Source organism: Pezoporus wallicus, unplaced genomic scaffold (genome assembly GCF_028554395.1).
Source record: "Pezoporus wallicus isolate ANWC-B61680 ecotype Strahan unplaced genomic scaffold, APGP_CSIRO_Pwel_v1 contig_14269, whole genome shotgun sequence".
In the NCBI taxonomy this organism is placed as follows: Eukaryota; Metazoa; Chordata; class Aves; order Psittaciformes; family Psittacidae; genus Pezoporus; species Pezoporus wallicus.
In genome coordinates this window covers 42,667-66,987 of record NW_026637619.1, presented here as the reverse complement: position 1 = coordinate 66,987, position 24,321 = coordinate 42,667, and the positions used below count along the sequence as shown (strand labels likewise).

At 69.2% G+C, this 24,321-nt stretch overlaps 8 protein-coding genes across 8 annotated transcripts in view; 6 read left to right on the top strand and 2 right to left on the bottom strand.

Moving 5' to 3' along the window:
* The first annotated feature begins 836 nt into the window (after window positions 1-836).
* On the top strand, window positions 837-3,201 carry PRKAG1 (protein kinase AMP-activated non-catalytic subunit gamma 1). Its single transcript, XM_057406724.1, has 11 exons — window positions 837-909; window positions 1,043-1,146; window positions 1,248-1,329; window positions 1,406-1,464; window positions 1,548-1,593; window positions 1,701-1,755; window positions 1,838-1,964; window positions 2,278-2,443; window positions 2,543-2,580; window positions 2,684-2,830; window positions 2,913-3,201. Exons 2-11 carry the CDS (start codon window positions 1,075-1,077, stop codon window positions 3,009-3,011), a joined length of 891 nt encoding a protein of 296 aa, XP_057262707.1. The 5' UTR covers window positions 837-909; window positions 1,043-1,074; the 3' UTR covers window positions 3,012-3,201.
* Window positions 3,202-3,773: 572 nt separating this feature from the next.
* DDN (dendrin) lies at window positions 3,774-5,324 on the top strand. Its single transcript, XM_057406723.1, has 2 exons — window positions 3,774-4,185; window positions 4,284-5,324. Exons 1-2 carry the CDS (start codon window positions 4,043-4,045, stop codon window positions 5,290-5,292), a joined length of 1,152 nt encoding a protein of 383 aa, XP_057262706.1. The 5' UTR covers window positions 3,774-4,042; the 3' UTR covers window positions 5,293-5,324.
* A 4,727-nt stretch (window positions 5,325-10,051) lies between these two features.
* On the bottom strand, window positions 10,052-11,998 carry WNT1 (Wnt family member 1). The gene is made up of 4 exons (XM_057406715.1): window positions 11,806-11,998; window positions 11,311-11,564; window positions 10,819-11,084; window positions 10,052-10,611 (listed from the first exon to the last, which is right to left on the bottom strand). Exons 1-4 carry the CDS (start codon window positions 11,904-11,906, stop codon window positions 10,123-10,125), a joined length of 1,110 nt encoding a protein of 369 aa, XP_057262698.1. The 5' UTR covers window positions 11,907-11,998; the 3' UTR covers window positions 10,052-10,122.
* A 2,937-nt stretch (window positions 11,999-14,935) lies between these two features.
* On the top strand, window positions 14,936-16,632 carry ARF3 (ADP ribosylation factor 3). Its single transcript, XM_057406714.1, has 4 exons — window positions 14,936-15,146; window positions 15,268-15,378; window positions 15,488-15,612; window positions 15,816-16,632. Exons 1-4 carry the CDS (start codon window positions 14,999-15,001, stop codon window positions 15,975-15,977), a joined length of 546 nt encoding a protein of 181 aa, XP_057262697.1. The 5' UTR covers window positions 14,936-14,998; the 3' UTR covers window positions 15,978-16,632.
* A 575-nt stretch (window positions 16,633-17,207) lies between these two features.
* On the top strand, window positions 17,208-19,348 carry FKBP11 (FKBP prolyl isomerase 11). The gene is made up of 7 exons (XM_057406697.1): window positions 17,208-17,535; window positions 17,604-17,947; window positions 18,226-18,291; window positions 18,651-18,741; window positions 18,845-18,878; window positions 18,973-19,043; window positions 19,115-19,348. Exons 1-7 carry the CDS (start codon window positions 17,208-17,210, stop codon window positions 19,330-19,332), a joined length of 1,152 nt encoding a protein of 383 aa, XP_057262680.1. The 3' UTR covers window positions 19,333-19,348.
* A 67-nt stretch (window positions 19,349-19,415) lies between these two features.
* On the bottom strand, window positions 19,416-21,885 carry CCDC65 (coiled-coil domain containing 65). Its single transcript, XM_057406713.1, has 9 exons — window positions 21,827-21,885; window positions 21,525-21,664; window positions 21,276-21,443; window positions 21,034-21,203; window positions 20,785-20,923; window positions 20,495-20,692; window positions 20,185-20,403; window positions 19,954-20,106; window positions 19,416-19,855 (listed from the first exon to the last, which is right to left on the bottom strand). The coding sequence occupies exons 2-9, from the start codon at window positions 21,657-21,659 to the stop codon at window positions 19,550-19,552; spliced, it is 1,488 nt and encodes a 495-aa protein (XP_057262696.1). The 5' UTR covers window positions 21,660-21,664; window positions 21,827-21,885; the 3' UTR covers window positions 19,416-19,549.
* A 159-nt stretch (window positions 21,886-22,044) lies between these two features.
* On the top strand, window positions 22,045-24,222 carry RND1 (Rho family GTPase 1). The gene is made up of 5 exons (XM_057406711.1): window positions 22,045-22,230; window positions 22,305-22,392; window positions 23,395-23,504; window positions 23,589-23,723; window positions 23,792-24,222. Exons 1-5 carry the CDS (start codon window positions 22,111-22,113, stop codon window positions 24,035-24,037), a joined length of 699 nt encoding a protein of 232 aa, XP_057262694.1. The 5' UTR covers window positions 22,045-22,110; the 3' UTR covers window positions 24,038-24,222.
* KANSL2 (KAT8 regulatory NSL complex subunit 2) overlaps window positions 23,087-24,321 on the top strand; it is a 36,288-nt gene continuing 35,053 nt past the window's right edge. The window contains exon 1 of the mRNA XM_057406706.1: window positions 23,087-23,091. The gene's annotated coding sequence lies outside the window, so the exon portion shown is untranslated. The remainder of the gene's footprint in view (window positions 23,092-24,321) is intronic.

The window sequence follows — 24,321 nt, the reverse complement described above, 5'->3', positions numbered from 1 at the left end:
GGGGGGGGGGCGGGGGCGATTGAAAAGCTGCTTCCGCAACCTTAAAAAAAAAAAAAGCTGCAAAAAGGTTTAAGGTGAAAATGTTTAAAAAAAAAAAACCAAAAAACGTTAAAAAAGGACAAAAAAAAAAAAAAAAAAAAGCCACAAACCCGCGAGTGGGGGCGGGGATGGGCGTTCGAACGGTTCCGCGAGCGTTCCCTGTACAGCCCCGGCGCCGCGAGCCCCGTTTTTACCGAGTCCGCAACCACTGGATGTTATTTTAAATAAAGCGCGTGAGAAGCCGCTGCCTCCCTCCATGGGGGGGGTGCGGGGGGGCACTTGGGGGGCGGGCGGGTCCCTTTGGGGCCGCCCCATCGGGTCTAACCGAGGGCACCGGTGTTAGCGCCCCCCCCCCGCTGCGTGACTTCCGGCGGGTTCTGCCCCCGCAACCGCTGACACCTCCCCCCTGGGGTGCTGGGACCCGACGGGAGGGGAAAGGTCGGTAACGGGAACGGACGGGGCGCTCGGTGGGGAAGGTTCCGGTGGTGGCGGAAGTGACTGCCCGGAGCCTGGCGGAAGTGGGGAGGTGGCGGGACCGAGCGGGGCCATGGAGGTGGGAACGGGAACGGGGACGGGAGCGGGGAAGTACCGGGGACGGGCGCTGAGACGGGTCGGGGAGGAACGGCAACGGGAGGGAACGGGACCGGGAGGGTACGGAGGAAACCGATACCAGGAGGGGACGGGAACGAGGGGAATCGGGGACGGGAGGGAACAGGGACCGGGAGGGGAGGGGAACGGGGGAAAACCGGGTCCGGGGGTTTCGGAACCGCCGCGACCCGAGCCGTGTCCGTCCGCAGGATCCCGGCCCCGGTCCCGATCCCGGCCCGGCCGCAGAGGTCCCGTCGGAGCTGAGTCCCCCGGGACTGGAAGGTGACACCGGGAGCGTCGGGTGGGGGGGGGGGGGGGAGAGGGCGTCCGGGGGCTGCAGGGACCGGGGGGGCTCAGGACCAGGGTGCGGGGGGTCCCGAGTCTGAGGGGGTCACCTCACGCTGCCTGTCCCCAGGCCGCCCCCCCCGCGGTGCCTACACTACATTCATGAAGTCCCATCGCTGCTACGACCTCATCCCCACCAGCTCCAAACTGGTTGTGTTTGACACCTCCCTTCAGGTGGGTCTGGAGGCTCCTCACCTCCCCCCCCCCCAGCAGGGTCTGCACCTAGGGGGGCCCTGCTCCCCCTGTGACCCCCCCCCCCCGTGCCCCCACTGCAGGTGAAGAAGGCATTCTTCGCTCTGGTCACCAACGGCGTCCGCGCAGCCCCACTCTGGGACAGCAAGAAGCAAAGCTTTGTGGGTGAGTGAGCGGGATGGGGGGGGGCTGGGGGGGGCTGCGGGACCCCCCTCACCTTGTCCCGTCCCCGTCACCCCAGGCATGCTGACCATCACCGACTTCATCAACATCCTGCACCGCTACTACAAGTCACCCATGGTGAGGATGAGGGGACGCAGGTCCGGTCTCTGCCCACCCTGTGCTTGATCCCAGTTGATCCTGGTTTGTGTCCTTGCACCCAGGTGCAGATCTACGAGCTGGAGGAGCACAAAATAGAGACTTGGAGAGGTGAGGGGGTGGCTGCGGGTGCCTCCTGCCCTGCCCAGGGCACCCAGAGCACTGGGGCTCTGCTCCATGGGTGCTGCCGCTGCCCTCAGCACCTCCTCTCCGTGCAGAGGTTTACCTGCAGGATTCCTTCAAGCCGCTGGTCTGCATTTCCCCCAATGCCAGGTACCACAGGGAGAGGGGCAGCGCTGGCAGCACCCTTGGGTGCGAGGCAGGGTCCCCAGTCCCATTTTCCTCCTGTTTGCAGCCTCTTTGACGCCGTCTCCTCCCTGATCCGGAACAAGATCCATCGCCTGCCCGTCATAGACCCCGACTCAGGGAACACCCTCTACATCCTCACCCACAAGCGCATCCTCAAGTTCCTCAAGCTCTTTGTAAGTCCCATCACTGCCCCGTGGCAGTGCCGGGGACCCCCCCTGCAACAAGCCCAGCCCTGGCTTGTGCCAGGTACCACCGAGGCGCTGGAGCGGAGGAGTGGGTGTTGGAGGGGGGGTTCCCAGGACGCTGCATGGAGCCCGCAGCCCCAGAGCCGGACCTTGCCTGTGCCCGGGGGTTCCCCAGCCCCCACCGTGCCCCCCCAGCGCTTTCTGCTTTCACTCCTCAGGACCACGGCCCAGGCTCCCCAGGAGCCAGGGGCAGCCGGAGGCGAGCCAGCATCAGCACTGTCCCCCTCCCCGTCCCCTGCAGATAGCAGAGGTCCCAAAGCCCGAGTTCATGGCCAAGACGCTGGAGGAGCTGCAGATCGGCACCTACCGCAACATCGCAGTGGTGCGCACCAGCACCCCCATCTACGTGGCTCTGGGCATCTTCGTGCAGCACCGCGTCTCTGCGCTGCCCGTTGTCGATGAGTCAGGTGAGGACAGGGCCTGGGGTGAGGCCACCACGTGTGTGGTTGTCCCCAACCCCTGTGGCTGTCCCCATCCACGTGGGATCCGTTCCTTTCCCTCCCCAGGGCGGGTGGTCGACATCTACTCCAAATTCGACGTGATTGTGAGTAGCTGTGGACTTGGGGAAGGGGCAAAGATTGTGCTTGGGGGGGCTCTGTGAGTTTTGAGGGTCCTCACTGTGTCCCCAACACCTCTGCCTGCCCCAGAACCTGGCAGCTGAGAAGACCTACAACAACCTGGACGTGACGGTGACGCGGGCGCTGCAGCATCGTTCCCACTACTTCGAGGGCGTCCTCAAGTGTTACAAGCACGAGACGTTGGAAACCATCATCAACCGCCTGGTGGAAGCAGAGGTAAGGAACCCCGGGGGTGACAGGCAATGGGGGGGGCCCGGGGTCCCTGCACCGGCGTCATTCCCCGCCATGTCCCCCCCAGGTTCACCGGCTGGTGGTGGTGGACGAGAGCGACGTGGTCAAGGGGATCGTCTCCCTCTCAGACATCCTGCAAGCCCTGGTCCTCCCACAGGGCCCCTGAGGCATTTGGGTGGGGGGATCAGCCCCCCCCAGTGCCCCCCCTTTCCTACTCTTGGGGACACCCAGGTTGGGGGCCCCACTCACCAGCAGCATCCAGCAATAATCCAGCCATGGGGTAGCACTTCCCTGCGTGGGGAGACCTCCCCACACTGCACCTTGTGCCCCAAAGCCTGGCGGGTGCTGGGGGGGCCCTCTTTTGGATTCCCCCCCCATACCCCACACCCCCCCATGCGGTTTCACTGAATCTGGGGCTTTAATCGCCGTCACTCAGCTCTGTCCTGCCAGGGGCGGCCCCCCTGCACCCCCTGTGCCCCCCAGCACTCCCCCATGCCCACTCTGGGCCACGTCTGCACCCGGCACCGCTTCCAGTGTGGAGAGAAGCCACGAATAAACACAGAGCTGGCACGATCCCGCCGAGGGGCACTGGGGGCGGGGGGGGGCCAGGAGGGGCTTCATCCTCCCATGTGTGAGGGGGAATCTGCTGAGCTCACCCAGACCCCAAATCCCTGTTTGTTCCGCCTGTGGCTTTACTCAAAGGCCGGGATTGGCGCCGGGATGGGGCCGAGGTGGATGCGGGGACCCCCCGGTGTGGGGGGGGCCCGGTGGGGCACTCCCGGAGGGGGAGGCGCGAGGCCGTGCTGAGCCCGGCACATTCCTGTCCGGGGGGGAGGCCGGGAGGTGCCTGCGGCCGCGGCCAACACCGGGCTCGGGAGAGAGGTGAGAGCCTGGACCGGGGGGGTGCTCCGGTGCCGGTGGCGGTGCCGGTGCTGGTGCCGGTGCCGTTGCCGTTGCCATGCCGCCGCCGGAGGGTTGCTAAGCTCCGCTCGGAGCCCGCGTGGGCTGCAGTGCTCGGTGCCAAACCCGCTTTGGCGCAGGGGGGGAAGGGATCCCGGGGGGGCTGGGGGGGGGCAGCACCCCTGGGACGGGCGTTGGGGTCCCCGCCGTGCGCCGCGGGGAGGCCGGTGCGGGGCCGGGCGCGGGGGGCAGCGGGGCGCACGTGTGGCTCCGGCGAGGCTCCGGCCCCCCGCGGCCATGCAGCGGATCCGGGAGCGGACCCAGCTGCTGCTGCTGGAGATCGACACCGTGGCGTGTTGCAGCCCCCCCGGCGCCGCGATGGCCGCGGGGTGCGGGCCCGCGCCCCCATGGACCTACCGCCGCATCGCCAGGGAGTACGCGTGAGTCGGGGAGGGGGGGGCGGCACGAGCGGAGCCGGGGGGGTCCCATCCCGTACCCTGCGTCTCCCGGCCCTCACGTCCCCGTCTCTGTCTTGCAGGTACCTGGAGAAGCGCTTCGTGGCCGAGCTGGCCCCCCCTTGGCCCCCCGCTCACCCCCATCACCTGCAGGACTTCGACTCCCGCCCCCCCCCCGCCTGTGAGACCCGGCCCCGGGCACCCCCCACCCGCTGCCATCCTGAGGGGTCCCGGGGCTGGCCCCCGCCGTGCGCACCCCGTGCCCCAGGGCCAGGGGCCAGGCCGGGCCCCCCCAGCTACGAGGCCCACATGCAGCGGATGCAGGCGGCCCACGCGCGCCGGGGGGGGCCGCCCCCCTATGTCTCCCCCCCCGCTTACGACGCTCCCCACCGCACCCTGCAGCTCCGGGCCCCCCGGGCCCCGCGCAGCCCCGCCCGGGCCCCGCGGAGCCGAGGGGCTGTGCCGGGTGGCTGGAGCCACACTCTGCCCCGGGCGGCCACCGAGGCCCGGCTCCGGCGTCCCCGCGGGATGCCGCCATCCCCGGCGGGCCCCGGCAGCCCCCGGCACAGCCAAACGCTGCCGCGGGCTGCAGGGAACCGGGCCCGGGCCCCGGGGGTCGGCAGAGGGCGGCGGGAGGCAGGGGGCCACGTCCTCATCGACGCCACCCGTGTGGTGGTCCGGGCCCAGTACGTGCCCCCCGTGCAGCGGCAGCAGGTCCGGTACATGGGGGGGTCCCCGGGGCCCATCGCGCCCCCGGGCAGCCCCCCCGGTGCCCCCGGGGCTGTCACCCCCCCGGCCGCCCCCTCGCCGCCCCGGGAGCCCCCCCGGAGCCCCTGGCGCAGCCCAGGGGGGTGCGGGGGCCCTCGGGGCCGGTTCCCGCCGCGGCGGCCGGTGCTGTACGCGCAGGCTCTGCGCGAGGCTGTGTCCCGCATCCGCCGGCACACGGCCCCCGACTCCGACTCCGAGGCCGAGGGGGGCCCGGGGGGGTCCCGGTGGCGGCACTGCCGGGACCCCCACACCTACAGCAGCAGCAGCAGCAGCCTGGAGAGCACCGGGGCCCCCCCCGGCACCGCCAGCCCCCCATGGGCCTGAGGGGCGGGGTTTGGCGGGGTGGGGCTCGATGGGGCGGGCCTTGGCGGGGTGTGGCGGGGCGGGGCTCGGGGCTGACCCCAATAAAGCCTGCGGGATCCCCATGCACCGCCTTCGCCCCCTGTGTGTGCACGAACGGGGGGGCCATCGCCCTCTCCAGGCGCCCCCCGAGTCCCTGCTCCTGCCCCACACAGCCCAGCGAGGTCCGAGCCCCCCAGCCGCGGTGCCGGGGTCACTCGGAGGCCCCGGGTGTCCCGGTGGCACCGCAGTGGTCACGGCGGGGCTGGGACATGCCATGTCCCCCCCCCCTCGGCGTCCCCATAATGAGTACGTGAGTGCAGCACCTCTGGCCCACTGCCATCGGCCCCACGTCACGGCCGGAGGGGGACCCCGGGTGAGTCACGGTCGTCCCCCCCCCCCCGAGAGGCCGCCACCTCTTAGTCACTCTGCGGGGGGGGCCGAGCCCCGCGGCCAGAGGAAACCGCACAAATAACGTGGCCAATTTGCACGTTATTTAAAACCGGCTCCTCCCCCGCCCCCCCAGCGCGACCCTGTCATTATCCCGGTGACACCGGCCCGGAGGTCACGGCGTGGGGCAGGGGGGACCCGGGGGGGGCCGCTCGTGGGGCAGCCCCGCGGCCACGTCACCCCACGCATCCTGGCACCGCACCGGGGTCTGGGCTGTGCCGGTGACCTGAGCCCAACGCGGCGCGGCCACGGCCTGGCAGGGCTAGATGCGGTTCGGTATGGCCCGGCCCGGCCTTGGCACTGCTTGGCACAGCTCCGCGCCGCTGCATGACCCAGCACGGCTCGGCACGTCCTGGCATGGGCGGCTCAGCTCACCCGGCTCAGCACAGCCCAGGGCAGAGCAGCGCGGCTCGGGGCATCCTGGCTCGGTGCATCCCGGCTGGGCCCGGACGCGCTGCCCGCCCTGGCCCTGGGTGTCCCAGACGCGGGGGAAGCGGCGCGGCCCTTTCCGTGGCTCTGCTCCTGCCCAAACCCCCGCCGGGAAAATCACCTTCTAATTCGGGCTGCGCCGGCGCCAGCACCGCTCCCCCGGGGCCACCCCGGATCCCCCCGGCTCTCGCCGCTCCCCGCTGCCAGCGGTGGTGCCCACGGGTGGCACCGGGAGTGACCCGTAGGGTACCGGAGTCCCCACACCGGGCCGCGGTACCGCCCGTAGCCGCCAGGTGTCGCAGCGCAGCCGGTGACCGACGGCACCGAAAGCACCGGGAGGCACCGGGGGTCCCGCCCCGGGAGCGGGGACCCTGCTAGAGGGACCGGAATGGCCACTCTGGTGTCGGTCTCCCCAGAGGGCCGTGACTCGCGCGTGTCAGCGGTGCCGGTGTCCCCAGGGCCGTGCGGACACGAGTCGTACCAGAGAGCAGCAGCCGTGCCTGTACCGGTGTCCCCGTAACCCCATAACCCCCGTGTGTCACCGTCACGGGCCACACCGTGACCCGCATGTGCCAGCACCCACTGATGGCTCCTGCATGCGTGTGGTGCCGGCCACACCGTGGCCATGCCACATCCCTGCTGAACCACATCCCACCGTGCCAAGCGCCAGCACCGGCCCTGCCGCGCTGCCGGTGCCGGCTGTGCCCGGTGGGAAGGAAAGAGAGGGAAGGGAAGGGAAGGGAAGGGAAAGGAAGGGAAGGGAAGGGAAGGGAAGGGAAGGGAAGGGAAGGGAAAGGAAGGGAAGGGAAGGGAAGGGAAGGGAAGGGAAGGGAAGGGAAGGGAAGGGAAGGGGGATGCGGTGAATGCCGCATTGTGGTGGGGTTGGAGTCACAGATAATTACCTCAATTAGTTACAATGGCAGAGTAATAAATACGGGCTTAGCGGCTCCTTCCCCACTGCGGCTTCTCAGATTAATCCAGCCCAGGCGAGCGGAGCTCAAAGGGATGATGGACAATTCATTAAACTCGCACAAGGCACCCGTGAAGTCCGGCGTTAGCCCCCGGCGGCTCCAGCTTTGTCCCTAATTGTTCGTCTCGGGCATTGGTCACCTATGAGGGAGTGGGTGATGGCGACGATCCCCCCGCGGCTGGCATGCCCCGGGGATTAGAGGCCAGCCCTTGCCACCGTTGCTGGGCGCCTTGGCCCCGCGCCGGAGGAATGCGGTGGATGGATGGGGGGGGGGCTGCGGCCGGACAAGCCGGGAGCTGACGGGATGAGGGCGAGGGGAGCCGGGATGGGGCTCGGTTCAATGGCGATGGGATGCGGATGGACCCGGTGGTGGGATGATGCCACCGGGCAGTCGGCGCAGCTGGGAATGGCTCTGTCTCTCTGTCCTGCACCTCTGGAAACAGCCCTGTCCCTCTGTCCCGCACCTTTGGGCGTGGCCCTGCCCTTCTGTCCTGAACCTCTGGGCACTGCCCTGTCCCGAACCTCTGGGCCCTGTCCTGTCTTTCTGTCCTGCAATTTTAGGCATGGTCCTGTCGTGAATCTCTGGCCACTGTCCTGTCTCTCTGTCCTGCACCTTTGGGCATGGCTCTGTCCTTCTGTCCTGCACCACTTGGAATGACACTGTCCCTTTGTCTTGCACCCTTGGGCACTGTCCAATCCATCTGTCCTGCCCCCCTGCGTGCCACCCTGCCCTTCTGTCCTGATTCTGTGGGCACCATCCCATCTGTGATGCACCTCTGGGAACGGCACCTTCCCTCTGTCCCGCACCCCTGCACCGACACCCCCCCCACGCCCCAGCCCTTCCCATCCCACATCAGGCCCAGCTTGTGGCCACCATCCAGCTGCTCCCCGGCTTCCCAGATGTGACGGGCTGACGCGGGGCGGGACCGCCCTGGCCCTGTCCCTCTCCCTGGCCCTGCTGCGGCAGCGGCTATTTCCAGCTCGGGGTGGATGTGTCCGCGCCGGGGAGGTCCGGACCCTGCAGCCGGGTGCACCCCCCCCCCCCCCGCCCCATGCCCGGGGCGCCCCAGGCCGGGGGTCGCTGCGGTGCCCGGCCGTCACCGGCCTGCAGGAAAAGCTGAGTAACAGAGGTGACTTATAAGAATGTCATTATCTATATTCCTGACTCCCTACCGCAGGAAAACAGGCTATTTTCATGCCCTGTGCGTGTGCAGAATTTAGCAGGCAGATAACTCCCGGCAGGCGGGAGATGCTCCCAGGGCTATTTCTGGATGTGTTCCTTTCCAGTCGCTTTTCCTCGCAGTTCTTTCTGCTCTTTCACCACGCCAGGCTGTGTTTGTACCTCGGCGTGGACAGCGGGGGCCCCCGGGGGTTATTTTTCCCCCTTCCTTTGCGTCTAAACCATCAACTTTTCCACTATCAGCTCCGGGGGATATTTCTGGTGGTGGCAGCGTCATTCCTCAGCCTTTGATGCCGCCCCAGCTCTGGGGCTGTGGGGACCCCCCCACTGCAGGTGGGCACTGGGGCATCCCTGAGGCTAGATGTCACCGTGGCCCCGGGCTGGGTGAAGAGGCGGAGGTTACAGCTACGTCCAAGGTGTGGAGTTAGGGGGCAGAGGGTGTGAGTGAGCCCTGCACCTGCCCCAGTGGATGCCAACCCCAGTGGGATACCCATCCCAGTGGGAATCTTGTCCCGCAGGAATGCCCTTCCCAGGGATGCCCATTCTATGCCCAGCACTGTGGGATGCTTATCCCAAGGGAAAATCCATCCCATGGGAATGCACAATCTCAGTGGGATACTAACTCTGGTTCGACACCCACCCCAATGGGATATCCTACCTAGTGGAATGCCCGTCACAGGGGGATTCCCATCCCAGTGGGATGCCTATCACAGGGAGGAGCCCATCCCGGTGGGATGCCCATGCCACCAGGGCACCTGCCAGCCGCGGAGCTGCACCCACCTTTGCCCCGGCCTTTCTCGGGCTGCAGCCAGACCCCACGCATGAGTGTGGGGCTGCGTGTGGGGCCAGTGGCCGGTCCCGGCCCTCTGGCCCCGGCCCCCATAACCCCAGTGCCCTCCCTGGCCCCCCTCCTCCCCCGGAGCCGAGGGGAGCCGTCAGCGCCGGCCAGCAGCGGTGATGGACGAGGCTCATTCCCTGTCTGCTGCCTTGTACCTCCCGTGGCCGATCCCAGCGCCCGGCCCTGGCGGCACCAGCCCCGACGCCCCGGCAAATTCCAGTGCTGGAGATACCGCAAGCCCAGGAGCCATGGTGATGGGCTCCCCGGCCATGGGGATGGACGCCCCAGCCAGGAGCGGCGGCAGCGATGGCTGGGGCTGGAGACGAGCACAGCGGGAGGAAGAAGGGGATGGGGATGACGGAGAGGAGGAGAGGGGAGAGGAGAGGAGGAGAAGGGTGGGCAGCCAGTGGATGTAGAGGTGATGGATGGACAGAGAGGCTGGACGTGTGCAGTAGGGGGCTTGTGTCTAGCCCCATAGCTTGCGGGACAGGGGAACATTGCTCATTCCCTCCCTTCTTCAGCACCCCCAAATGAACCAGCACAGGACTGATAAAAATATATCCTTTATTCTTCTCTAAAGGCTATCAGTGAAACCTGGAACAAAGCAGCATTATTATTATTATTAATTATAATTATTAATTATTATTATCTTTCATTATAAAAAACAGGGCCTGGGCCAGCAAAGTTTGGGGGGGGGGGGGTGTGGCATCAAACCATCCACAATAAATATTGTATTTACAGTAAGAAGGGGATGGGGGTCCCTGGGACGGTGCATACTGGCACCGAGCCCCCAGACCGGGTGCTGGCCCCAGGGTGGGCCAGGCCAGGCCAGGCCACAGAGGGTCACAGAGACAGCCATGGATGCCTTCAATCCCACCAGGCACTCGTCATTGGGGGTGGCATAGACCCCCTCCAGGGCCGGTGCAGGGGGGTCCCACTTGGGGGGGTTCACAAGCACTCGTGCAGCACCTGCGTGTTGGTGCAGTTGAGGCAGCTGACGTGGCAGCACCAGTGGAAGGTGCAGTTGCAGCGCTCAGTGACGCGCTGGGTGCGTGTGCGGTACCCGCGCCCACAGCACAGCAGCTCGCACCCATCCAGCCCCGGCGAGGAGCTGTTGCAGAACCTCCCGGTCGTCCCCGCCGTCCCTGTCTTCCCGCTGTAGGTGCAGAAATTGGGGGACTTCTCGAAGTAGACGAGGTCGTGGGGCGAGGGGGGTTTGTGGGCCGGGTTCTCGGGCTCCAGGTGATGCAGCTCCACGCGCGAGGCCCGGTTGCTGCCCTTGTTGCCGTAGATGACGCGGGAAGCCCCGTCGAAGCGGTCCTTCAGGACGTCGCCCACAGCGCGGAAGGTTGGCAGCCGCATCCAGCACGTGCGCACAGTGCAGGAGCCCGACATGCCGTGGCACTTGCACTCCTGGCGCATCTCGGAGAACACCGTCTGCAAGAGGAAGGATGGGGAGGGCATGGGGCACCATAAGCTCCGGCATCCCCGCTGCCCAGCAGCATCGCGTCGTGCTCAGCCTGCCCAAAGCCAGGTGGGAATTCCCATTGTAACGGTTCCCAGTGTGTGCATGGGGACAGGGTAGGGTCCGCGGTGGCCGTGCCCCCCCCCCAGGTGCTGCCTGCAGCCCCCCTGTGCCCTCACCATGCGCCCAGCCTCGTTGTTGTGCAGGTTCATGAGGAATCGCAGGTCTCGGCCCTTCTCACTGGAGTCCACAAACTCCCTCCCAAAGAGGCGCCCGAAGTCGATGTTGTCGCTGCAGCCTCCCCAGTGCCAGTCAGGGCCCCCGGGGCCGCGGCGCCGGTAGTCACAAGTGCAAGACTCGATGGAACCCTCGGAGCAGGACCGTGCCACCGAGTGCGTGACACCGGCGCTGGTGATGGCGAAGATGAACGCGGTCTCCCGGCAGCCTGCGGAGGAGAGCAGGGCCTCAGGGTGCTGTTGGGATGAAGAGGGGGCACCCAGCGGCACCCCTAACCCACAGCCACAACGGGATGCTGATGGGCTGGGAGCTGGCGATGCCCCGTGGTGAACCGAGGGTGCTTTGCAGAGCATCCTGGCTCTGGGGCGCCGCGGGGGGGGGGGGGGGGGGGGGCGGGTAGCCCCACGCCACCTCCCGCCGCCCCGTGGCCTCACCCCGGTTAACGATCTTGCCGAAGATGTTGGGACCCTGCGAGGTGGGGCAGTTCCAGCGGCGGTTGCGGAACTGCCACTTGCACTCCTTGAGGGCGGTCTGGAGGCCGGAGCTGACGCTGTGCAGGATGCCGGGGTTCTGGCGGATCAGCTTGCGCTGCTTGCGGCTCAGCAGCTGCAGGCTGGGGTCCAGCACCAGCTGCACGTTCTTGGAGTCCGTCAGCAGGTTGGTGGACGAGGCCACGTTGATGATGCCCCTGCGGCACAGGAGGGGACGGTGAGCACCGGCATCCCGCTCCCTGCCTCAGCCCTCCCCTCTGATCCGCTACCAGAGCATCCTCCGACCCGCAGCCGCGGGTCACAGCCCCGTTGGTCCCCCCCGGGTTGCACCTGCGCGCCCCATCCTTGTCTACGGGGCAGCCCCCGCCGTGCCGGTGCCAAGCCCCGCTCCGCCCTCTGCTCCGGTGCCGGTGCTGCTGCCGGTACCGACGGACTCACCACCACCGCCCGCTGTTGTTCACCGCCAGCGTGTTGGAGAGGGAGGAGAGGGCCAGCGCCCAGAGCGCCCGGAGCGCCAGCCCCAGCGCGGCGGCTCGCATGGCTCCGGCACCGGGAGACCCGGCAGAGTGCGCGGGCGAGCGGCCGCCGGGGTATTTATGGTGCCGCGGAGCCCCCGGCCCGGCCGCTACATCCACGCGTGTTTCCGGACGCGCGGGGCGCAGGGAGGGCGGGCGGCTCCGCTGCGGGCGGGTGAAGGGGGACGCGGGGACCGCTCCACCGGCAACGGGCTGCAGCCGATGCCCGGGGCGCGGCGTCGGGGCTGCGAGGCCCTGAGCTCCCTGCCCGGTCCCTGGAGCGCGGCGTCGGAGGTTCCGTGCGCGGTGCCCGCTGCCCGCTGCCCGGTACCGGTGCCGGGCGGTCCGTGCGCGGTGCCCGGCGGTTCCCCTGGGACACGGCGCGGCTGGACTCGGCTCGGCGCGGCTGGTGCGCAGCGCTCAGCACCCGGGAGCATCTTCCAGCCCCTTCCCTCTTATAGGGGCGGCGCGGAGGGTCCCCGTGGGCCGGTCCCGCCGAACGGGGCCTCCCCGCGTCCTCGCCCTAACAATGGGGAGCGGCGGGGCCGCGGCACCTCTTATGGGGCGACCGGAGCTGCGGCGCCGGGCCTGTCCGTCACGGCCCGGATTAGCCCGGCGGGTGGCTGCGCCCCGGCCCCGTGCCCAGAGCGCGGCTGATGGGGCGGGGAGGGGGACACCGGCTGCCGCCCCCCGCCCTCCCCACGCACCGGCCCCGGCGAGGGGAGCCCAGGACAGCTCCCGGCGCAAGCAGTAACAGGACCCGGAGTAGCCCAGGACGGGCCTGGACAGCGCCGGGCGCACGGAGGGAGCTGGGGCCGGGAATGGCCCAGGATCCCCCGGGGCAGCCCGGGGCGCACGGGGGAGTGGAGTGCGGGGATCTCCCGGGATAGCCCCGGGCGCACCGGGGAGCCGAGGCTCGGGACAACCCGGGGGCGCCGCGCCGGGACAGCCGGGTTCGGAGGGCGGGGACCAGACACGCAACCCCAGGGAGAGGGACCGTCGGGGCTGCGCCGGACCCCTCTCCCTTCCCGGTCCGTGCCCGGCGCGAAGGGGCGGCCGCGATCTCCGGCCCGAGCCGGTTGTGGACGGGGCCCGACGGCCGGTTCTGCGCACCGGGCCTCCCATGAATGTGGCCGTAGGCGCCCGCAGCGGGTGCAGCCCCGTGCCCCGGGGCACCGAGCGGGGGTCGGGATGAGGGGATGGAGCGGAACGGAGATGGGGACCCGGACCCCGCGTGCCCGCAATTCTCGGTGGGGACGAAGCCGCTGCCCGCCCGGGTGCGAACTCCCCGGTGCGGGGCCGGAGGGGTGGGGGGGCCTGAGTTGAGCCCCCCCCCGTCTTGGCGGGGTGCGGGGCGGGTAATCCCCCCGCAGCGGTTTCCCCGGACCAGTCATGCGGGGCCGGATTAGCCCGCTCGCCCGTCACGGCCCGGGGCCGCCGCTCTCCATTTCAATTCAAGGGCGGACAAAGCCCGGGCTGGCAGCGGATGGGGGGGGGGGGGGCTCGCACCGGGGACCCCCCCTCACCCCTCCCTCGGCCCAGGGTCTGCTCCAGGCTGGCGGCTCCCGCACTCCCCCCGCCCCGGTTCCCGGCCGGGCCGGGCCGTGTCCGCGCCCTCGGGCCGCCGCCCCGTCGGGGCTCCCGGGGCTGAGGTCAGCGGCCGCGGGGAGGCCCCGGGGCGCGGCAGGGAGGGCCCTGCCCGGGGCCGTGCCACCAGCGGCGGGGCCCAGACATCCCCGCTCCATCCCGGGACCCTCCCGGGGTCCCCGCGCCCCTGCTCCCCCCGTCCCGTTTGGCGGCGGACCCAGGACGGAGGAAGTGATGCTCGGGACTCCCCCCCCAGCCCCGGGGTGCCCGCGGGAGCGCGCAGCGGCTCCCGCAGCCGTGGGGGGGGGGGGGCGGCGCCGGTGCCAGTCCTGGATGGGGCGGGAGGGGCGGGGGACACGGGTCCCTTCCCGCCGCGCCGAGCACGGGACGGACGGAGACCGGGACAGCCCCGCGCCCCCTGACGGCCCCCGCCCGGCCCCTGAGCACCGGGGAGGCCTCGGTACCACCGGTACCGGGTCCCCGTGGGGGCCTCATCCCTGTCCCACCAGTGCCGGTTCTGGGGTCCCCGGGGCACCCCTCTCTCCACGTAGCTCCCCCCCCGGGGCTCTGCCCCCGGTGCCCATAGAGGGGTCACCGGGACCCCCCCTCCCGGTGCATCCCCCGCCCCGCACTGCTGCAGCCGCTGCCATGGTAACGGCTCGCGCCTCTCGCGAGCTCCGCGCCCCTCCTTTCCTCGCGATCCCCCCGGGTCCGGTACGGGGGGGGGGCGGGAAGCGGAGTGCGGGGGGGGGGGGGGGGGGGGGGGGGGAAGGAGGAGTAAAGGGGGGGGGGGGGGGGGGGGGCCCACCGGGAGCTCTCGCGAGATCGGCGCGATCGGGCCTCCGCTTCCGGCGGCGGGAGCGGTGCAGAGTCAGCTGCGGGCGGGGGGAGCCACCGGTACCGGCACCAGGTCTGGGAGGGCAGCACCGGGGGAGGGGGGGAATCGGCGGGGGGGCGGCACCGGGGGGGCTCTGCACCGCCCGGGGGGGTGGGGATGCGGCGGGGTTTGGGGATGTGGACCCCCGGGGGTTGCGGGCATCGCTCCGGGGGTGATGCGGGGGGGGGGAGCGGTTTGGGGGGGCGGTGCGAGCCAGTGGGGGTGCGTTGGAGGGGCGCATTGGAGCGGAGGGGTGTGATGCGGTCGGGGGGAGCAACGGGGGCGGCAGCAGCTCAGGGGCGGGAGGGGCCCGCCGCGGAGCGGGGGGGCTGCAGCGCGGGGGGGGTCGGGGTTTGGGGGGGTGCGGTTTTGCGCCCCTCACCCCCCCAGAAGTGCTGGGTCCGTGCCTCAGTTTCCTCCAGTGCAGCCTTGGCCTGGCCCCTGTAGGTGCAGCGCGGGGGGGGCACCCCCAGCACGGCCCCTTCATGTGGGGAGCAGCCCCATGGCCGCAGGGTTCTATCCCACACAGGGGTGTCCTCAATGTCTGCACCCCCTCCCCTTTTCCGTGTTTTGAGGGTCACCCCCCAATCCCAGCCCTGTGCCCCCGCAGGATCCGGCCTCGCCTGCGGACGGAGCCAGCGCCGTCGTCACCATGGGCAACATCTTCGGGAACCTGCTGAAGAGCCTCATTGGGAAGAAGGAGATGCGGATCCTGATGGTGGGGCTGGACGCTGCCGGGAAGACCACCATCCTCTACAAGCTGAAGCTGGGGGAGATCGTCACCACCATTCCCACCATAGGTGAGCAGGGCTAAGGGTTTTGGGGGGTCACTGGGCACAGACCCCTCCCCATCGGGGCTCCTTGGGTTGGGGTTCGTGGCCCCCACATGCCTCAGTTTCCCTCCGCTGTTGCTCCTCACAGGGTTCAACGTGGAGACAGTGGAGTACAAGAATATCAGCTTCACCGTGTGGGATGTGGGTGGGCAGGACAAGATCCGGCCCCTCTGGAGGCATTACTTCCAAAACACCCAGGGTAGGTGCCCCGCGGGGACATGGACGGGAGGAACGCGGTCACCGGGGACGGGGGGAACAGTGGGGCCGAGGGTCCTGCGCTCCCAGCAGCGCCCGGTCGCTGTCCCCAGGGCTCATCTTCGTGGTGGACAGCAACGACCGGGAGCGGGTGAATGAGGCACGGGAGGAGCTCATGCGGATGCTGGCAGAGGATGAGCTGCGGGACGCTGTCCTCCTTGTCTTTGCCAACAAGCAGGTGGGGCTGGGACCATCCCCGGGGTGTCAGGGCTGGTGTCTGGGTGCCTGTGCCCATCCCTGGGTTATTGGGGCTGGTGTCTGGGTCTGGGTGCCTGTGCCCATCCCCGGGGTGTCAGGGTCAGTGTCTGGGTGCCTGTGCCCATCCCTGGGGTGTCAGGGCCGGTGTCTGGGTCCCTGTGGCAGCCCCGTCTCTCCCCTCAGGACCTGCCCAATGCCATGAACGCAGCGGAGATCACGGACAAGCTGGGGCTGCACTCCCTGCGCCACCGTAACTGGTACATCCAAGCCACCTGCGCCACCAGCGGGGATGGGCTCTACGAGGGCCTCGACTGGCTCGCCAACCAGCTCAAGAACAAGAAGTGAGCGGGCGGGCGGCTGCAGGCCGCCCCCCCCGGGGCCCCCCCCCCGGACTCCCCCATCCCTGCCCCAGTTGGGTTTTGCTTTCTCTTCTGGCACCGGTTGCTGTGGGGGTCTTTTTCCGCCTTGTTTTGGGGTCTCCCCTCGGATCTCGTGTGTGCGTGTGTGGAAATACAGCTCTATGGAACGTACCTGGGGGGGACACGGGGGCTGGGTGCCCGGGGGGATCACGCTGGGGTACCCCATCCCCGTGCATGTCCCTCCCCTTCCTCTGGACCAAATGTGGGGGCTGCGGGGCCGCAGGGGGGATTTGGGACTATACACCCCCTCTCCCCCCAACCCCACATTCCTCACCCCGGGGGTCCCACACGTCCCCAGCACCCCCCATGTCACTTTGAGGCAGGTCTCCTCCCCTGCACCCCATCCCTGTGCCAGCATCGTGATTGTATGTCCCAGCCTCTCACGGACAGACGGATGGACGGCCCCATTCTGTACCCCCCCAGCACCATATTTATACCCCCGGTCTGTGCTTGGTGTGACGTGTTGCTGCGGCTCTGCCCCGTCCAGGGACGTGTGTACCCCCCTCCAAGCCCCCTCTCCCTGCGCCTGAGACGGTGGGTGACCCCCAGCCCCCCCTTGGATATTAAACATGTTTTATGTAGGGCTGCCCCACGGCAATTCTTCCACAGCCCCCCCCAGCGCAGGGTCTGGGGAGGGGACAGTGATGGACAGCACCGGGTTGGGTTTAATTAGAAAGAGCTTAACGGGGCGAGGGGAGGCTGGGGGGGGGGGGGAACTCCCCTTTCCCAGGCTCATCCTTAGGAGAATATTGGATGAAATGGTAAATCCCATTAGTGCTAATCCCAGCCGGGGCGTGGGGATGGTGCCAGCGCCAGCATGGCCGCGAGTGGGGCTCAGCCCCCCCATGTCAGGACCTATGCAGGGGACCGGCGTTGCTGTCCCCCTCCCAGCATCTCCCTTTGGGTTGGTGCTGCTGCCACCGCATTGGGGGTTCCCCCTACACGGGAAGGGGGGGGCCGGTGCCCGGGCTTCCCCGGGGTGCTGGGAGCCGCGGAGCCGGTTCCCACCGGTGCCTTTGTGCGGTGAGGACCGGCGCGGCGCTGACCCGGCGGCCATAATCCCATTAATGCCCCGTCCCTCCGCCGCCAGCGCGGCTTCGCCACCTCTCGGCAACCGGGGCTGGTATGTGCGGGCGCCGGTGGGGCCGGCGTGCCGATGCTGTCGTCCGGGAGCTGCGCCGGGGCCTGCGCCGGCAACGGGGCCGCTGTCACCACCGGCGTAGGGCGGGGGAACGGGGCTGCCCCCGTGTCCCAGCGTCCCCTCCCGAGCCGGGGCTGCTCCCGTGTTCCCCAGGGCTCTGCGGTGACCCCAGGGGCAGGGGCTTGGGGGCCCCTCTCCGTGCAGGGCCCGCTGCGGGGCTCAGCTTCCCCTGTCCCGCAGGGGGCCGGGAAGGGCGCTGAGTGCGGGACGAGAGGCGCTCCGCACCAACGGGAGCCGGATCCTGCTCGGTGCCGATTCCTCCGGGCTCTGCTGCCGCCTGCTGGTACCGGTCCCGCCGCCGCTGCCCTGGGACGAGCCCGCCGCCCGGCTCAGCGGGGATCACCGGGGCAGTCACCGGATGGGCACCGGTGCTCGGTGGCAGCCCGGGCTGTGCGGCACCGGAGCACAGGCGGACGTGTGTCCCGGACACCGGAGGGGGGAACCCCCCGCTCCGTCCCCACCGCAGCTCGCTGCTTGTCCCGCAGACCGGTCCCGGGGGGGCGGTCCCGGGGGGGGGAGGCGGGGCCCGGGGTGAGCACGGGGCAGGACGGGGCGGTCTCGGTGCCGCCGCCGCCGCCAGCCCGGCCATGCCGTCCCCCGCCGCGCTGCTGCTGCTGGTTCTGCTACTGCCGCCAGCCCGCGCCGCAGAGAGCGAAACCGAAACCGGGGCCCGGGACCTGCGGCTGGAGACGCTCGTGAGCCGCGGGGGAGCCGGGAGGGGAGCGCGGGAACCGGGGCTGCGCGGGGAGCACCGGGCACCGGACCCCCCCGGCGGCGACCTCGGGCGGTACCGGAGAGTGGGGACCCCGGCGGTGCGGCGGGGAACGGGAGCAGCGGAGGGAAGCGGCTGGGTTGGGGGTACCGAGGCAGGGAGTACGGCTCACGGGGCCCCCGGGGGGCACGGAGCGGGGTCCGCGCACCCCGAGGATGGGGTGAACCCGTCCCGGTCCCCCGTGATCCCGTCTCGTTGCAGGTGCCCCCCCCCGAGGGCTGCACGGAGCTGTCGGCGCCGGGGGACACGGTTCACATCCACTACACGGTGCGCGGCGGCAGGAACACGTCAGCACAGCGCTGCGCCGGGCGGGGCGGGGGGGCGGCTCCGGCACCGGGGGGGGGGAGCACCGGGGTGGGCATAGGGGCAGTACCGGGGAGGTTCAGGAGCAGGCGTGAGGATGGCAAGGGGGTGGCACTTGGGTGACCCTGGCACTAGGAGCAGCGTGGGGAGGTCCCCAGGGTGGCACCGGGGTGGGCGTGGGGATGGCACCAGGATCTGCGTTGTCCTGCGGAGGACAACGGGAACTGCCTGGGGTGGCAGTGGGACAACGCCGGTACCTGTGTGGGGCAGAGCCAGCCCGGGCGCCGGTGCCAGTGCCGGTGATGGAGCCGGTGTCCCCGCAGGGCAGCCTGGAGGACGATGGCCGCATCATTGACACCTCATTGAGCCGGGACCCGCTCCAGGTGGAGCTGGGCAAGCACCAGGTCATCCCCGGTGAGCACAGGGGGTCCCGAGGGATGTCACTGCCTTTGCCCAATGGGCTTTGGGGTGCCCCCGGCCAGCCCTGCTCACCCGTTTACCCCCCGATTCCTCACAGGCCTGGAGCAGAGTCTGCTGGACATGTGTGTTGGGTAAGCTGGGCAAGGGGCACAGGGGAGTGTCCCCAGGGCCACCTGGGGTGTGGGTCTAGCCCCACAGGGCACTAACAGTGTCTCACCATGGCAGGGAGAAGCGGAGAGTCATCATCCCCCCTCACCTGGCCTACGGCAAGCGGGGGTCTCCCCCGTCCATCCCAGGTGAGTGCAGCCCCTTGGGGTCCCCGTGGGGTCTCCGCCAGCCCCACTGAGGCTCTGTCTCCCCATCGCAGGGGAGGCGGTACTGCGGTTTGAGGTGGAGCTGGTGGCTCTGTCCCGCGCCGGTTACTGGCAGAAGGTGCTGAACAAGGTGGTGCCCCTGCTGTGCTTGGGGCTGGTGCCAGCGCTGCTGGGGCTCATCGGGTGCCACCTCTACCACAAGGCCAGCAGCACCAGGCTCTCCAAGAAGAAGATGAAGGAAGAGAAGAAGAACAAAGCCAAAAGGAAATAAATCCTTTCCCTGGGCATCTGTGGCTGCTCCATGGCTGCATGCGGCTCTGAGGTGCAGAGACACCTTGAACACAAGCGGGAGGTGACAGACCCACACCAAAGCTCAGCTTATTTCAGAAATAAGACCCCGGAGCACAGTTTTGTGTGCAATTTAGCTCCTTTATGGCACCTCCAGGCTGTCCCAGTCACTGCAGTGTCCGGGGCTGCACTGGGGGGTCTCAGGCAGTGCTGGTGGAGCCATGGATGGGCTGAAGGTGGGTCTTGGGATGCACAGCGCAGTTACCGCCGGTGTGGGGCAGGGCCCTGGGGATGCAGCTCTTGTGCTTGACGGCGAGGAGCGGGTTGGGCTCGCTCAGCACCTCCTGCGGGATGGAGATCCCGTCCAGGTACTGCCGGAGCAGGTCCCGCAGGCGCCGGTTCCTGCGGCTCAGCGCCGCCCTCTGCTGCTCCAGCGCCTGCTCCTCCAGCTTCGCTTTGTTGAAGCGCTGCCAGAAGCGCTCCAGCCCGGCGTAGTCCTGCACGGCCTGGGCAAGAGGCAAGGCAAGGGGTCCTCAGCCTGGCCATGGACCATTCCCAAGCCCGGATCCGGCCCCGAGCCCCACGGGGGGCTTCAGCTCCTCACCCAGGCCAGTGCCTCCACTGGTGTCTCCTGGAGGACTTGCCGGGCATCTTCCTCCTCCTCCTCCTCCAGCGAGGATGGGTAAAAGGGCAGCACCTTCTCCTCCTCCGTCTCCATCCTGCGGCACATCTCGGCCAGGCGCAAGATGTGCTGGGCCTGGGGGGGATGCAAGAGAGGGCAGGGAGGGCTGGGTAGGTGGAATTCCCACCCTGAGGGGCTCTCAGCACCTCTCACCTTCTCTGTCACCCGTGCCAGCGCCTTGAGGGCAGCACCGCTCTGCAGGGTGAGTCTGAGGAGGCTGTCGTGGGCATCAGTGCCCATCTGGTTCATCTCAGTCCTGAGCTCCCGGAGCTGCCCGAGGACCTTCTCCTTCTCCTCCCGCATGCGCCGGTTCTGCTCCTCGCTCTCCTGGATGAGAGCCACAAGTCGGCTCCTGATGGCTGTGATCGAGCCCTGGGGACGGTGGGAATGTGATGGACGGGGCCATGAGGATGGGGATGGGGTCCCCAGTGCCCCCACTTTCACCCCTGTGCCCTGCTGCAACCTGCAGCTTCTGCAGCTTCTTCGTCTGCGTCTCCACCTCCCTGGAGCTCTTCTCGTCCTTCTGCTTGAGCACCTCGAAAGCTACCCTCTGCTGCTCGGTGGCCTCGGCATAGCCCTGCAGGGTGCTTTGGACCTGCTTCCAGAGCTCCTCCAGCTTTGCCCCAATCTGCAGGCGGGTGTACTGCTTCTCCTGCAGACTCTGGGCACGGGCACAGGCACAGAGCGTGTCAGCCACCACTCCCCAAACCTCACCCTTGAAGGCTCCCGGCCGGTTCCTGCCCCTGCCCCTGCCTCGTTTTTGATGTCGTCCAGGGAACTCTGGAATTTCAGCGTGATGTCCAAGTCGTTCTTGGCCTGATTCTGCTCCGTGCCCAGCGCCACGTCCTGCAGGTAGCAGCGTTCCCGCTCATGCTGCTCCACGATGGTTCTCCTGTGGGAAGCACAGGGGAGCTGCTGGCTGAGGGTGGCTCCAGCAGGGTGCTCAGCACCAGCACAGGACAGGCAGCGGGTGCCACTGTTGCCCCCCTGCTCCTGCCGCACCTCTCCTCCTCGAAGGCAGCCTGCATGGCCTGGAGGTGGGCCCGGTACCCGTCCTCCAGGCACGCCAGGCGGCAGCGCTGCAGCTGCAGCAGCCGGTCCATATTGAGCAAGTGGCTGCGCAGGGCTTGGCCGTGCTGCTCCTCCGCCTCCTCCAGGTCTGCGGCCAGGGCCTGCAGGGTCGGGGCTGTCACAGAGCGCGGGGGGTCCCGACGCTGCCGCGGCCCCACCGGACCCGCGCTCACCTCGATGACGCCGTCCTTGCAGTCCATGACCCGTGCGAAGGCCCGGCTGAGGACATGCACATCCCGGCGCAGCTCCGAGGTCTTGGCCTCCCGCAGCACCGCCCTCCATTGCTCGTGGAGCTTGTGCAGGCTCAGGGCGCTGCTCTGCTCCTCCTGGGCCAGCTTGTGCTGAGCGGGGCACGGCCGTGAGCAGGAGCGGGGGCAATGGGGGGGGCACCCGGCTACCCCGTCCCGTAGCCCCCCGGGTACCTTCAGGAACCGGGTGAGCATCTCCCCCTTCCTCTTGGCCGCCTCCTCCTCGGCCAGCGCTTGGCTCTGAAGCAGCAGGAGCTTGTCGTCCGCCGACACGGCGACTGCTGCCCGGGAGCGGCGCTTCCCGGCCATGGCGGCTGTGCCCGGGCGCACGGGGTGAGGCGGGAGGTCCCGGCCCCCCCCATCTCCTCCCCGTTGGGGTCCCCTCTAACACCCCCCACACTTTGGGGTCCCTCCAGCCCCCCCTTCACCCCTCCCTGTCCACGATCTCGGTACCGAATGCGCCCCACAGCACCCACCGGCGTCCCTCCGGTCTCCTAGCAACCGCCACTTCCGGCTTGGGCGGGAGCAGAGCCCCGCTTCCGCGGTCAGCCAGACGGGGCGCCCCCTGGCTTGGAGGACCGGCCCCAGGCCGGACCCCTCCTCTCCGCCATTGGTCGGCGAGCCGGGAGTCGCCGCGATGATTGGCTACCGGGCGCCGCCGTGGGCGGGGCTCGGCGGCGGCGGCTTATATAACGGCGCTGCGGCGGCGGGGCGCAGGGCCGGCTGGTGGGTGTCGTGTAGGGGCCTCCGCGCCGCCGCCATGCGGGAGCGGAGGCCGGTACCGGCGGTCCCGGCCCGCTGCAAGCTGGTGTTGGTGGGCGATGTGCAGTGCGGTAAAACGGCCATGCTGCAGGTGCTGGCCAAGGACTGCTACCCCGAGGTGAGCCGGGACCGGCACCCAGCACCGGGCACCGGCACCGGGGCCGGGCGCTGACGCTCTCGGTGCCGTTACAGACGTACGTGCCCACCGTGTTTGAGAACTACACAGCGTGTCTGGCCAGCGAGGAGCAACGGGTGGAGCTGAGCCTCTGGGACACCTCCGGTACCGGGGTCAATGCACTGGGATGGGTTCCCTCCGGTACCGGGGGGTGCATGAACGGGGGTTCCCTCCGGGGCGGGGGCAACGCTGGCCCTGGTGGGGCTTGGTGTGGGCGGGGGTTATCGGGGGAGGGTGGTTTGGGGTCTATGGGGTTGGGGGGCTGCAGCAGAGGGAGGCCTGCAATGGGGGGGGGCTGGCATAGGGCCCCCCCGGGGACCGGCCCCATGGGGTGCCATAGTGTAACCCCCTTCCTAACGGGGTTTCCCCATCCCTATGACCCCCCCGTTCGATATTGGGGCGCTGCGTCCCTGCGGGGCTGCCTGTGAATGGGGGGGTAACGGGGACCCCGGGATCTGCCGCTCCCCGCGGCGCTGGGGGGGCCGGGACAGCCCTGCCCGGGTGCTGCAGTGTCCCCTCCGCCCGAGGGGGGGTCCCCGCCACCCGCGGTCCCCGCGTTGCCATGGCGATGCGCTGGCGCAGCCTCTTTGCTATTCCACGCACGGAGCGTCTGGGCTGCGAAACCCCCTCCGCGGCCCTTCGGGGTCTGGGGGTGGCGATGGGCCCCCCCCCGGGGCCCCCCAATACCCACAGGGGCTCCCCACTGCCCCCACGTGTCCCCCCCCCCGTGCCGACTCTCCCTGCGGTCCCCACGGTGGTGCCAGTGACTCTGGCTCCCTGGGGACCCCATGGAGGGTGGCAGCGGTCCCCCCATGTCCCGCGGTCCCCCCATGTCCCGCTGCCCCCCCAAGGCCCGGTGCTGCTGTTGGGGCTCCCCAGCGGGGGGGGGGGTGGGGGTGGGGATGGGGGGGGTGGTTGTTACATAAACACCACGGGATCCATTTCCCGTCGCTGATGGGCTGCGGGGAGCGGAGGTGGTGCTTTGGAGGGGGGTTAGAGCTGCTTGTGCCCCCCCCAGCTCTGGCAAAGGGGGGCTGTGACCCTTTGCCATCACCTCCAGGGTCCTTTATGGGGGTGCTGTGTGGTGACACCCCCTTTTCCACCCAGGTTCTCCCTACTATGACAACGTGCGTCCCCTCTGCTACAGTGACTCGGATGCTGTCCTGCTCTGCTTTGACATCAGCCGCCCTGAGACCCTGGACAGCGCGGCCAAGAAGGTGTGGGTGGCATGGGGAGGGGGGGGAGGCTGTTTTGGGGTCCCCTCACACTGACACCAGCACTGTGTCCCCCCCATTCTGCAGTGGAAAACAGAGATCCTGGACTATTGCCCCAACACGCGGGTGCTGCTCATCGGCTGCAAGACAGACCTAAGGACAGACCTGAGCACCCTCATGGAGCTCTCCCACCAGAAGCAGGCACCCATCTCCTATGAGCAGGTTGGGGGGTGCCGGGGGGGGTGTTGGGGTGCTCGGGGGGGGTTTGGCCTCACCAGGGGCTGTTGCAGGGCTGTGCGGCCGCCAAGCAGCTCGGAGCAGAGGGTTACCTGGAGTGCTCGGCCTTCACCTCGGAGAAGAGCGTCCACAGCATCTTCCGGACCGTGTCTGGCATCTGCCTCAGCAAACCCCCCCTGCAGCCCCCTCGAAGCCCCCCCCGCAGCCTCTCCAAGAGACTCCTGCACCTCCCCAGCCGCTCTGAGCTCATCTCCTCGACCTTCAAGAAGGAGAAGGCAAAAAGCTGCTCCGTCATGTGAATGGGGGGCTGCCTGCCAATGAACCCCCTCACCCCCCACTCCCCCCAGTGTCTTCCTGCCCTGAGTCCCCAGGATGGGGTGGGGGGGCTGGCCCTGGAGCCCCCCCTGATGCCAATGGGGTGCCTGTCCCCCTCCCATCCACCCTGCTTCCAGCCCCCATGGAGCTGCCATGGGTGGGGGTGGGTCTCGAGGGAGGGTGATTGGCAGCCCCCCCCAACCCCGGGGGGGCTCATTCATGGACTCATCCCTTTTTACCCCACCCTGTCCCTCATCTGCTGCTTGCC

Excerpts from the sequence above, each read along its gene's own strand:
- WNT1 (XM_057406715.1), bottom strand. The coding sequence starts at position 11,906 with ATGCGAGCCGCCGCGCTGGGGCTGGCGCTCCGGGCGCTCTGGGCGCTG. Across the intron at positions 11,085-11,310 it reads CGGCAAGATCGTTAACCGGG|GCTGCCGGGAGACCGCGTTC; the intron begins GTGAGGCCACGG and ends TCTCCTCCGCAG. Across the intron at positions 10,612-10,818 it reads ACAACGAGGCTGGGCGCATG|ACGGTGTTCTCCGAGATGCG; the intron begins GTGAGGGCACAG and ends TTCCTCTTGCAG.
- CCDC65 (XM_057406713.1), bottom strand. The coding sequence starts at position 21,659 with ATGGCCGGGAAGCGCCGCTCCCGGGCAGCAGTCGCCGTGTCGGCGGAC. Across the intron at positions 20,107-20,184 it reads TGGCACGGGTGACAGAGAAG|GCCCAGCACATCTTGCGCCT; the intron begins GTGAGAGGTGCT and ends CATCCCCCCCAG. Across the intron at positions 19,856-19,953 it reads CAGTGGAGGCACTGGCCTGG|GCCGTGCAGGACTACGCCGG; the intron begins GTGAGGAGCTGA and ends CCTCTTGCCCAG.
- RND1 (XM_057406711.1), top strand. The coding sequence starts at position 22,111 with ATGCGGGAGCGGAGGCCGGTACCGGCGGTCCCGGCCCGCTGCAAGCTG. Across the intron at positions 22,231-22,304 it reads CCAAGGACTGCTACCCCGAG|ACGTACGTGCCCACCGTGTT; the intron begins GTGAGCCGGGAC and ends GTGCCGTTACAG. Across the intron at positions 23,724-23,791 it reads CACCCATCTCCTATGAGCAG|GGCTGTGCGGCCGCCAAGCA; the intron begins GTTGGGGGGTGC and ends GGGCTGTTGCAG.
- FKBP11 (XM_057406697.1), top strand. The coding sequence starts at position 17,208 with ATGCTGTCGTCCGGGAGCTGCGCCGGGGCCTGCGCCGGCAACGGGGCC. Across the intron at positions 17,948-18,225 it reads ACCTGCGGCTGGAGACGCTC|GTGCCCCCCCCCGAGGGCTG; the intron begins GTGAGCCGCGGG and ends GTCTCGTTGCAG. Across the intron at positions 18,292-18,650 it reads CGGTTCACATCCACTACACG|GGCAGCCTGGAGGACGATGG; the intron begins GTGCGCGGCGGC and ends GTGTCCCCGCAG.
- PRKAG1 (XM_057406724.1), top strand. The coding sequence starts at position 1,075 with ATGAAGTCCCATCGCTGCTACGACCTCATCCCCACCAGCTCCAAACTG. Across the intron at positions 1,594-1,700 it reads CAAAATAGAGACTTGGAGAG|AGGTTTACCTGCAGGATTCC; the intron begins GTGAGGGGGTGG and ends CTCTCCGTGCAG. Across the intron at positions 2,444-2,542 it reads GCCCGTTGTCGATGAGTCAG|GGCGGGTGGTCGACATCTAC; the intron begins GTGAGGACAGGG and ends TTCCCTCCCCAG.
- DDN (XM_057406723.1), top strand. The coding sequence starts at position 4,043 with ATGCAGCGGATCCGGGAGCGGACCCAGCTGCTGCTGCTGGAGATCGAC. Across the intron at positions 4,186-4,283 it reads CGCATCGCCAGGGAGTACGC|GTACCTGGAGAAGCGCTTCG; the intron begins GTGAGTCGGGGA and ends TCTGTCTTGCAG.
- ARF3 (XM_057406714.1), top strand. The coding sequence starts at position 14,999 with ATGGGCAACATCTTCGGGAACCTGCTGAAGAGCCTCATTGGGAAGAAG. Across the intron at positions 15,147-15,267 it reads CACCACCATTCCCACCATAG|GGTTCAACGTGGAGACAGTG; the intron begins GTGAGCAGGGCT and ends TGCTCCTCACAG. Across the intron at positions 15,379-15,487 it reads TTACTTCCAAAACACCCAGG|GGCTCATCTTCGTGGTGGAC; the intron begins GTAGGTGCCCCG and ends CGCTGTCCCCAG.